The sequence below is a fragment of the Rhyacophila brunnea genome, unplaced genomic scaffold (assembly GCF_057557595.1).
Source record: "Rhyacophila brunnea isolate RB1 unplaced genomic scaffold, BYU_Rbru_1.0 scaffold_9, whole genome shotgun sequence".
NCBI lineage: Eukaryota > Metazoa > Arthropoda > Insecta > Trichoptera > Rhyacophilidae > Rhyacophila > Rhyacophila brunnea.
The window spans coordinates 37233938-37246587 of NW_028233361.1; the positions used below are offsets into that span (position 1 = coordinate 37233938).

General features: G+C 33.2%; 1 protein-coding gene across 1 annotated transcript in view; it reads left to right on the plus strand.

Annotated features, from left to right (window-relative positions):
• Positions 1 to 335: 335 nt before the first annotated feature.
• LOC147063583 (protein FAM135B) overlaps positions 336 to 12650 on the plus strand; it is a 59124-nt gene continuing 46809 nt past the window's right edge. The window contains exon 1 of the mRNA XM_085959537.1: positions 336 to 912. Coding sequence (XP_085815663.1) covers positions 836 to 912 — 77 coding nt within the window. The 5' untranslated portion in view covers positions 336 to 835. The remainder of the gene's footprint in view (positions 913 to 12650) is intronic.

Below are 12650 nucleotides of genomic sequence, written 5' to 3' on the forward strand. Positions count from 1 at the left end.
AGCCAATATCAACAACGGTGTATTAATACTCCGCCTATATTTAGAAAGCCATCAAAAAGTGAGTGCGCGTTGCATATTTACCGCGGCAAGGGTGCAGCGCCAGCGATTGGGTGTGTGTAAAAAGTGACAGGAACGGAAAACGAACCCCGGACGGGTGTTGATCCCGGGTTTTTGGCAACAGATCACGATTATTTGTTGCAGTGCATTTCTTTCAAGTGACGTTAGTGATTAATCGCTTACGATCTCGTCCTCCGAAAAATGTGTCAGAGCTTTATTTCCGAGAAGTCGATCGCTGTATAAATAATATTTTGAAAATACGTCAACGTGCCTCATTCGAATAATTTAAAATAAAATATTCCTCACGTCTCAATAATCGAATTCATTTATTTTTAACTAAATAAATAGATAACTACCTAAATAATCTATAAAAATCTAGCGTATTTAAAAGAAATTTTCATTATATTCAGCGTAAATTAACCCAGTTTTGATTGCGCAAATTGGGTTGAAGAAATAAACCCCCAGCTGATAAAACTGTAAATGTTAAAGGTTACAAAACGCATTAAGAGTGGTAGACGTTAGATTTTATTAAAAAGTTGTCAATTCAGAGGCATTTTTTTCATTCGTCCGGAATGATTGAATAATTTAAATGCCAGACGTGTGTACATTGGTGGTATTTCGAGAAAACAGTGGGTTTGGCATTTGATTATCATTTACGCTGTTGGTGGAAATTAGTGTTGTGTGTTCAGTGAATTTATTATAAAGGCATAATGAGTTTGTTTGGTCGAGGGGCCCCGTTGCGGACGGACTCTCCGTAGTTTTTCGTCGAAAATGCACAATGAGTGATCTGCAGGCCACTTTCGAGTTTTCAGTCGAGCTCTACAAATTCTACAATGTCGATTTATTCCAAAGAGGGTGAGTAATCGACAATCATTCAAATGCTAATTACCCATCTCTAATGCGTTTTTAATATCGTTCGTATACTTATCAAATTGAAATTTGTTCGAATCAGATTATTCGGCTACCAATTCATTGAAGATTAAATAATAATTCAAATATATACGTATCCAATTTCAGTAAATCGTATCCAAAATTAATTAAATATGAGATTATAAATTCTTTGACGAATGTATTGTATTCAAATGGTCCATTATTACGATTCCAAGAAAAAATAATGTTATATATATCGCACACTGAGATCTATAGAGTCATAACTGCAAAAAACCCAAAAATGACTTATGAATGCAGTTCGATAAAAAAAAATCTATTTTTTAATGCTGTATGGCATTAGATGCTACTTGGAAGCAGTGGCCTTCTACACAATTGTGTCCATATGGTTATTTTATATTTAAAATTTTAATTTAGAGCTATATGTCATTATCTTCCGTGAGTTTCAACTTCCACTTCCGAGTTTATTGGAAGTTTGTGCGTTAATTTTCAAACTGTATGGTCGCAACTGCAAAAATCCAAAATACAATTTAAAAAAATATATATTTATATATTTAACTACAGTAATATAAAGCACACAAAATTATTCTAATATGCTACAATTTTCAGCAGTCTACTGCAATTAATTAAATTGTAGTTAATTATTTAACATTCAAACTCAAATTACTCAAGATCATGTTATTTGCAGTTACGACCCTAAAGATCTCAGTGTGCGATATGCTTAATGGTGTCATTATTGTTTTAAGGGGTTTATAGGGTTAAAAATGGATAGGTACGTCACTATAAAAATAATAACAAACAAAAATATTAGAAGTACAATTATTAATATTTATATTTTTTTTTGAAAACCGTCAATAATATCCCTATTTGAAAAGAGTGTATTAGAAAAACTTGGACCTAGTAGAATTCAATCTCACACCTTTAATATCCATTAAGATTAACCTAACAATTCATATATGAATTATTTGAATTATTGCTGATAGCTACGATATCTAAGGTGTTTTCTTTTTTAATTAAATCACAGTATTCGTATAAACATAAATAGCAGGGTATTTTCAAGACTAAATAGGTATCTGGTGATGTGAAAATTGCTTCTAACTCATTTGCATACTTATAATGTGTCACTTGTACTCCTTTAATCCTTAACCACCTAATCACTTGGTTCTAAGCCACTTACAAAGCTCACATAAAGTAAGTATTAAACTGCACAAATACTTTAAAAAGGCACATTGATTACTTAAAACGGAACAGTCTTCTGAGATGTTTGGTAGTTTTGACGTAAATATCAGAAGATGTTTTATAAATAAAACACTTATGTTTACTTATAATAAATACCTAATTGAGGTGCTAAAATGAGTACAATAAGTGACAAATGAGCTCGGATCTGTTTTCAAAGGACCACATTAAGTAATATAATATTATTATACCCGTATAACTTAAAATAATATGTAGTACTAAATCCACTAAATTTCATCATCATCATCAGTCTGAATCTATCCACTGCTGGATGAAGACCTCTCCAAGCTGATTCCACTTCTCTCGGTCCTGTGCGTTGCGTTGCCACGTACTTCCGCATAACTTTATCATTTCATCGATCCAGCGGCCTCTAGGTCTATCTTGCGGACGTTCTGTACCTCTTGGATACCACTTGGTGACTAAATTTGTCTAACGATTGTCCCTTCTTCGAGCTATGTGTCCAGCCCATTTCCATTTGTGGTTGAGGTTTTAAATGTACTACATATTAATATTATGTTTTCTTTTAATTAATATAGTGTATCTTTTCCAAGAATCGATAGTTAACACCATAAAATAAATAAATACATAACTGCTATAGTGCTTTATATGAACAGTTTTAAGCATTTTTCCCCCTAATGTTGGATTACACTCAGTGAACACAAAATTAATCGGTGCTGGCTTACCCTATTGGGTGTGATATAACAGGCTACGGATCTTGAGTGTAGAAATAAATTGGACAAACTTAAACACGTGTTAAAATGTGTTATTTTCAATATTTATGTCTGTATCCTAATATTGAAGTTTGTCACGTAAATGTAACGCGCATTCAATATCTGATGGCAGTCGGTGCAATTTTGTTTTATTTAAGTTGTATGGTCTACCCGTCATTAAATATCCTGCGTCCATGCCGATGGCTTTTATATTTCAATATTATTATTGGTACTGTTCGGTTATGAGGAATACAGCGGCAAACACATTTTGAAAATAGCCGATATACTGGATTATTTGTTAGGTTCACCTAACCAAACCTAACCTAACCTAACCTAAACTAACAAATAATCCAATATATCGGGTATTTTCAAAATGTGTTTTCCGCTGTATTCCTCATAACCGAACAGTACCTTATTAATCCGTTCTGTGATTACACTCCATGGACTCCAGTGTATAAATTGTTGTTATTACTTCCATCGAAACGTATCTAATTTTAATGATTTGTCCGGAAAAACGTCGCTGAAAATACTTTGATATAAGTATAAACATATTAATATTTTCTGAAATAGTAAAATTGATCGATCGTAAAGAATACCTCATTTACAGAATGTTGAAAACAGTAATTATAAAAGCATAATATTCAACATTAATGTTGATTAATTAATTGGCCACCGTTCCACTTATATCTCGTCAATACCTGGATTTGTAATTGACACGTATTTGACGAAGAATTGATTAACTAGGTGCGTATCTAGTCTTATTCAAGAAATCTTAATCATTGCTAAGTAAAGACATCTGTTCCGATCCTTACCGATAAACAATTCACTTAGGGTTATCATTTAGCATTATTAAATTTTATATTCGGATCTAAGCCATAACATGTGTACGTGGTTGCTTCCGCTCCCTTTTCTAGCGCGAATGGTCAAAAATCAATCGATGGTCCACCCATTCAAAACAGTTTTAGAAAGAATTCCCTTTTTTCAGTTGCTGATCCTGGTTACGTACTAACGAGTATTTACTTTTTAAAAAATCTTCACAGAATACGTTTTATTACGAATGATTCTTTATATACATTGCAAGTTGAAACATAACAGAGCCCTTCTACGTAAACATGAATAATTCAATTCGTATTGATTGAATTATTGTTAATATTCAATCAGGACATTTAAAATATAACAAAAATAATATCAAGCTAGTTAGTCCGTTCATCCAAAAAACAATGAAATTATAATTGTTCTACTTCTACTGTCATATATTATGATTTTTGAACTGTCCGAAGAGGCCGAAACGTCAAGGGTAGAACAATTACTAATAACACAATATTATTATGTTGACTAAATAAAAAAAAAATCGGTGTTTGTACGTATGTACGCGCGTTAAAAGTTACACTTCTTTGGCGTAACAAAACAAAAACAAAACTTGTGATAACCTAGATTCGTCGACTAGCTCTTAATTATCTTGTTAAATTACACACTCAAGAAAAAGGACCGCTTATTGGAACGCCGTTGGTTTATTTCCATACATTTTAACTTATATTACTAAATTATATAATTATTTATCGTTGTTTTTATTTTTAAAGTAACAACCGCCATTGTGACGTTTAATAGTTTGTTTACGTAAAGAATTGCAAATGGCCGACAATAATAAATTCGCTGCCTAGGCAACGGAACAATTCTAAACTACAATATTATACTGTATAATCGTCGCGATTGGGGTATCATACTGTGGCGTAAAGGCAGTGCGTTCGGCTGATAACCGAACGATCAGTGGTTCGAATCAAATCGAGTGCGTTTATTTTTGTGGGAAAAATAAATTATGTGTTACATGTCACACGCCAAAAAAACACTCTGATCTGATTTTCCAAACGCGCCTAAAGAAGTATAACTTCAAAATTACGATAATAAACATCCGTGAAAGTCTCAAGTAAATATTATAAAGTTTCTGATTTATAAGTTATTTTTCGGATTTCACATTCCATGATTTTCTGTCCATATAATAGAATTTTATTAATGGTATGTATACACCCACGGTGGCCATGCGGCTTAAGCTTTGGACTATCACGCCGTGGGTCCCAGGTTCGAATCCTGGGTCTGGCAAGTACACATATTGTTTTTCAAGTTGTGTATGACTCTGGGTATGGACCTAATAGGTTTGGCAAGTGGCTGACATCCATTTCTCGTACAAAACAAAAAAATCTATTAATACAGACCTCTACTTTGTGGAGGCCTATATGATCCTATTAGGATCGGACATGGTCGGAATGTATACAACCGAATTAAAGAAAAAATTATTAGTTGTATAGGTACATTATGTACGTTAGTCAATAGTTAAAATGTGTCGTAATTAGATAATATGTCTTTAGCATTGTGGTCGGTGTGCGTGGGCACGAATCCCAAGAGACGCTGGGTGTCGTATTTTTTTTCAAACAAGATTTTTTCTATTGGTTATATATTTTTTCAGAGGTGTTTTTAAATTATGTATATTCAATAAAATATAATGATACATTCTTAATTCTTGCGAATTATTCGTTGAATAAACGAAATGTTAGCTATATGTTATCAGTTAACAATATCCCGTTAAAGCGGACAAAACCGGTCATTATCACAATTAAACGACGTGGAATAATTACAAGATACAGACACCTACAAACTTATCTGAAGAATGGGATGGGGGGGGCCACTGTCGAAAACTACCCAATCAAGACTCGTAACTGGACAAAATCTGACATTCGAATGAAATTTTCAAAATGGCGTCCTATGGTAGTTCGTAGTTCCATTTTTGGCCAGGTCTGTACATAATATTGTATTTTAATTAAATTAATATAATGTCTTTTCACTAAGAATCGGCATCTGCGTGCCTTTTAATTCTTCTTCTTCTTCCACCGTGTCACGTCCCAACATTGGGGCATACAGGGCAAGCACAAGTTGGCGCCACTTCCCTCGATCCATCGCCAACTCCTGCGCCTCCCGCCATGTCAGACCTGCAGCACGTAGGTTGCTTTTGTAGCACCGCTGCAGGGTGAGGGAGGGCCGGCCACGGCGACGGAACCCTTGAGGCTGTGCCACAAGGGTACGAAGTGCCGCACTCTTTGGCGGCATCCGGAATACGTGTCCCAGCTACGTAAATTGTCTCTTCATGATAACTTCAATCACCGAAGGCTGTTGTGTCTGCTCACGAACTCGGGTGTTTGTAACGCGGCCGTACCAATGTACCCCTAAGATTCGGCGGAGACATCGATTCTCAAAGCTCAAAAGCCAAGACTCTTGCGGCTAAGGCGGCAGCCGTGTCGTCAGCGTCGAACGAGTTAATTAAGAGGTCAACATTATTTTGTTATTATTATGATTTTTCTTTGATAGATTTTTTTTATAAATTGTAATTATTTTCAGTTATGTTTATTATGATCATAAAAATATGCTACTTATATGTATTTGTCAGAAAAAAAAACTCAAAATCTCTGGTTTTAGTTGGGGATTACAAATGTCTGTGTAGATCAGGTTTTCTTTTCCTAATGTGTTGCTCTCAAATTTTCGCTAATACTAACAATAACATCCATTGAAAATGAGTTATTTCATTTTTATTTGTCAGAGACTTTGACAAAAATCATGACAATACTAATATAATTATTACATCCGTGGCGATTGAGCGATATTACACATTAAAATTGGCACTAATCGGGTGATGAAGCATCGTCAGTAAAAAAAAATGGTTACTTCACAAATTGCCGTTTGTTTGTTTTTCCAATGTCCGCCAGAACGCAGGAAATATAATGTAAACATTGAAAAGTCTTGTAAATAGTACTGTTAACGCTTTCAGAAAATCATCTCAGCTGACTTGCGATGTTTTTCAAAACTTCACCTTTTTCCTCCGATATTTTCAGTTTCTTTTGTTTATTTTATCTGGTTTACTAATAATACAGATGACCGACAAACACGTTGTATTAATAAATTGAGGTGATGAGTAGACAACGGATCCGAGTCAGAGGCAATTTTTCATGACGCAGATTAGGCGGTCGCCGAACAATATAGATTTAAAAAAATTGTCATTTTTTTTAAATGTAACAACTTATATTAACTGTATTTCTTGAACACGCATTATTCTGAAAACACTCATGAGAAAATATAGCCAATAGAAAAAATCTTTTTTGAAAAAAGTAAGACACCCCCGGCAAAGATCAAACCCGGCATCCCGGCGACCTTTGACTTGATAGGTAGGTAATGGAGTTTTTACTTACTTTATTGTATTGGTTTATTATAAAAGCTAGAGTTAATAGTGCTCGTTGTCAGTGTGTGTTTGCCTTTGGTGAGTGTACACGGCGCCTGAAGATGCCGAAAGGCGAAACCCGGGTCGCAAAAAAACGACTTAAATGGAATAGTACAAAACTTAAAACTATTATAATTTAAATTCAAATTCCATCAAGTACCTTCGGTCGATAGTATTAATAGCATAATATTTCATTCGGCTTGAATGTTTTTCTGCCATTTGTAAAACGACCCGATGGTTTTCGGTTAATTTTCTTTTGACACTCGGCAGGAATCGAACATTCGTCTCTTGGGTATCGCGCCCTGTGCATTGCCACTATGCTACGACTGCCATGCTTAATTGCGACATTGTTTAACTATTGGCCTTTTTAGACCTCGGTCGGTTAGTAATTAAAGTAAAAAATACTTTAATTTAGAATACAATAACCGATCGCCTACCGGAACTCAATTTGGAGAGCGCTTATGAGCAGGCATTTAGTGCTAACACCGCGACTGGCGCGTTTGGAGTCGTTGGCCATTAGATATAATTAACGTGTTATTTAAATGTGGTAATTAAAGGGTAATTTAAAGGTTAACAGCGATTATGTTAAAAATGCCAATAGTTAAAATACGTAAATAAATACATAATTAGTACATTACGAACAAAACCTAATTCCGTAAAATTCCTACATCCCCTTTTTTATGCTTTTTTGAAAAACATTTTGAATTCTACCATGTTCTGTCGAAGATTCCAGGCCCAAATTGGAAACAACTATGTATTCAAAATTTTATAAATTATTACGAAAATATATTTTTTTATGCATAGCAATTTCAGTTTTTAGTTCATTTGAATTGAGTTTCACTCTCATCAATTTGTTTCTACACATATTATGCTTACAACACCACAACCATCTAGATATTTTTTCATAGATAAAAATAGTTATATTATTATGATGTGAAAATGCGCATAACTCAATTTTCACTAAGATGTCACTGGTGCCCCTCGGGTATTCAGCCCCTAACTTCATAACATGCTGAATATCGAAGGGGCCTTTGAAATAATTTGGCTCGCGTCTCGTAACATTCTAGTAGTTAATACATATATCCACTAGTAAATGGACATCAAAGGGTATTCTTATTTCAATGTTAAAATTCTTTCGTCGAGATGTTTCTTTTTCACATAACCCAGCTGTTTAATAACTGATGGCTCCGGAGCCACGCGTGACTCGTATATCAAGGGGCGGATTTATCGATAGATAAGGGACCCCCATTTTATTCACAAGATTTAAGAACATAACATTCTTTATTGAACATACATAGTTTGAAAACACCTCAGAGAATTTTGTTTTTTTTTTTAATTTTTTTTTTAGAATTATTAATAACCATGCCCTTGTTTTTTCGTACAAGGTGGTTGTTAGTAATTTTGAATAATCACAAACACCCAGGCTTTGAGAAAAACACATACATATTGTGTGCTCACCAGGAATCGAGCCCAGAACTCTCGGGTGGAAGGCAAGCGCCTTGCGCACTGCACCGCGAGAGCCGCCCACCTCAGAGAATTAATATGTAACCTCTATCAAATCTATTTGAAAAAAGCGCTTCGGAGAGAATTATAAAAACTACTAGTTAATTTCGTCGCAATTAGATAGGACGCACATAGCTTAGTTGGTAGAGCATATGGAAGCGAATCCCAGAGGCGCGGGTTGGAATTCCGCTGGGCGTCGTATTTTACCACATTTTTCTTAGCTCGTATTCTTGTTTGTCCGGTGGTTGTTTATCCAGTACAAATCTTGAAATCGATTTTTAACTATCGACTAACTAGACATTTGAAACTTTTAGAATATATCAAAACACGATGCCAATGCATTCTTTTAATACTTTTAGCCATATTTAAGTAGAATTGAATTCATTTTCAGTCAATTCTGTTTTGTATGAAAAGTTATTTCGGAAAAAATCCGTAAAAAGTAAAATACTATTATTGGTTGCTTAGTGGGTGGTCCTGGCAACTAAATTAATAATATATACGTGCCTTACTATGGAAATCAATATGAAATGTCAAAATGACATTTCAGTATTCTATAATATTTATTCAGTACCTATTTCTATCAAGTACAAAAAAAAGTATTTATTAATACATAGAATTGTCAAGTTTATATTATGATTCATTAGAAAATTTAAAAACATGGTATATAAAAAGTTTTTTTTATGTTGTAATTATTTGTTAGTGGTTATAGATTTCTCTTCAAATTATAAATGTTCAATAAAGAAATAAATATTGATTTACTAAAATATATTTCAAGTCTTCTAAATCATATTTTTATTCACCAGAGCTTACACACGAGTAATACGATATTTATTTGTTTAACCAAGTCCGATCCAAGAAGATCATTTTATGGGCCTCCACGAGTGGAGGTTTGTAGTAACAGATTTTTTTACGAACTTATTAGGTCTATACTCTGACTCAAAACGCGCATTGAAAAAACAATATCTGTATTTTCCAGACCCAGGATTCGAACCTAGGACCCACGACATTATAAGCCGACGCGTTAGCCGCTCGGTCATAGTGGGCGTAATTATAATAAGGATTAAAATTTAAATTAATATAACAACGTCGAATTAGAAAATAATATCAGTTTTTACGTTACGTTCTCTCAAGATTCTCCGACCCACGACGAGCGGTGTCGGAATTTTGTTCATAATGAACATATGTATTGTTCATTTATTTCGAGTATCTATATGATCATTTTGGTTTGTTCTGTTCATATTTTAAAGGCATCAATCACAACTCAACTCATCTTACATTATTCTCCAAAATTTTTGTGGTAGTTGACATTCCTCGATCATTCCATATTTTGGCATATATACCTAATATATACAATAAGTATTAATGACCTTTGAAAGTTTAACCATTAACTCATTGAACCATGATTACCATCTGCCGATTGCAACTTACAATTCAATAAATATATTTTTCAAATACTAGGGAGGGTATCCACTTTCCAGGGTGCGTGCATTCATTTAAATTGTCCGCTGATAAAGCATATGGGTATTTAATTATGTAAAGTTTACATTAACTATTAGTTTGTACTTATTTTATCTATTTTATGTTGGGCAGTGTTCTACTTTTAACATTATATTATGTAAATTAAAAATAGTTAAATATTTCACGGAAAATCATGATTTAAAAAATGATTACCTACTTACACATATATTATTTTGAAAAACACTTTCTGAGAGAATATATTATTATAACCAATAGAAAAAATCTTTTTTGAAAAAAAGTAAGCCAACCCGACGGGGAATCGAACCCTGTATCTCCCAGGTTTACGCCCTGATCCGCGCATTACCACTATGCTACGAGGTGACATACTAATTGCGACAAATGTTAACTATTGGTCAATTTAATGCCTACTCATCAGTGCTATTCCAAATCTAATTTAATTATATATGTTCAATAATCAGAATGATATATTCTTAAATCTTGTGAATTATTCGTTGAATAAAAGAAATAGTTAATTATAGATTAATTACACCTTTAAGCGCGGGATGCGACGATGCCATATTAGAAACTACTTCTCTGTTATCCGTCATTTCACTTTCATCTATGCATACATAGCCTTCATTTTACATAACTTTGACACTCTATGCATCCGGCCCCCATAATATTACGGAATTATTGTAAGTACTTTCAACTCTTTCGAAAAACCCCGTTTCAAATTCATTATTTCTGGCATTAGGTGGGATTATGACGTGAACCCACGCGCCTAAGTAAAATTATGCCTAATCGCCCTATTGCATTATGACAGCGTGGAAATGTCGCAGGCTCGCATTATTGCCATGTCGCTTATGATGGGCAATTTATAATAATATTAATAACATTACAAATTTAACAAATAAACGGTGAAATACTTGCATTAAGATGATTTGATCTCATTTGTTCTCTCTCTGTTTTGTCGGAAAATATAATATATTTATTATTATTACATTTTCCGAAGATTGTTCTTTTAGGTGATAGGTGGAGTGTAAATAATAATAAAAACTGGAATTAAAATAAACCATGTTGTGCCAACTGTTCGGTGGGCCATTTTCTTTGAAGATGATTGTTAAATCATACAACTTGCGTTTTATTTCAATAATATACATACAATATATAACATTGATTTCCAGACTATGATGAAAATTTTAATATTAAGATTAAATTTAAATTGGTCTCTCAATATTTGAATAACAGACTCGGCAATGGAATCACATATTTACATTTATTTATTGTGAACAATTTATGTACATATTTCTGCGTGTGAGTATTTATATGACACTTGGGAAATCCATATTCGGTAGACCCCCGAAAATTGGAAAGTTCTGCTCGAAATGGGAATACACAGTTTCAGGATTAAATTTGTAAAAGTGCATCGAAAAGTATATCCACAAAAAACTTTCGGTTACTACCGGTGGAAAAGATAAATATTAGTTTTATATTAATGACACTGTGAAAGTCGGGTTTTTCATAATAGAGAGAGACTGCTAAAGAAATTAAAAATGTGATTGATAATTCACATTAAGAAAATAGTAACATGAAAAATCAATTGATGATTTCAAAATTCATATCTTAACGTAGATACAGTGAGAGAAAAGGTCATTTTTGATAATCCATAATTTTATTTAATGATTATTTTGTGTGTAATTGTTTCATTTGAAAGGTTTTAAAAACAAAGTTTTCAAACAAACATGCCGCGATAGCTGGTCTGGATAATTTAAGCAGATTCGAGTTGTATATATTATGTACCTACATCAGTGGCTAAGGGTGGAAGTAGGCTGTTGAGATCTGACAAAAATATACCGCAGTCATACGTAATGGTAGGGATTTCAATACCAGTATTTCAAAACCGGTATTCCAGTATTTATCAATACCGAAATACCGGTTTTAAAAATCCAAAATACCGGAATTTTTGGTATCAAGAAAGCACACCCGTTTACGTTTTAGAAAATGAATTATAAGTTATGTGCTGCTAAAATGCAAATATATTGAGTAAATCCAACAGAGGTGAAAAAATAATAAAACAATTGTCATCAAATATATTTATATAAGTAATTGTCACGATGAATTATCATAATATTATTTCGAAATAGAAAACATCCTTGACAAAAATGTTGATTTATTCTATAATTATTGATGACTGTACAAGCGTTGAATTTAAGAAGCTTTTCCTGCAGCGGGACTTATTTGCACTTGAACTTTTGAGGGTTTTTGTTAAAATTATCAATACATTCAAATTATTTGTAAAAAAAATAAGAATTATGATCAATACATATTTTTATTAATAAGCACCTACTTCTATTTTTTAATGTTTAAGAAATATCGGTATTAAAACCGGTTTTTAATAAGAAATACCGAAAAACCGGTATTTACATTTTCATTCGGTATTGCAATCCCTACGTAATGGTTTTCATTGAACTAGGCATAGAAATTGCAGATAGTGTTGATTAGTTTTAAAAATTCAATTAAAGCCTGCTGAACCAAAC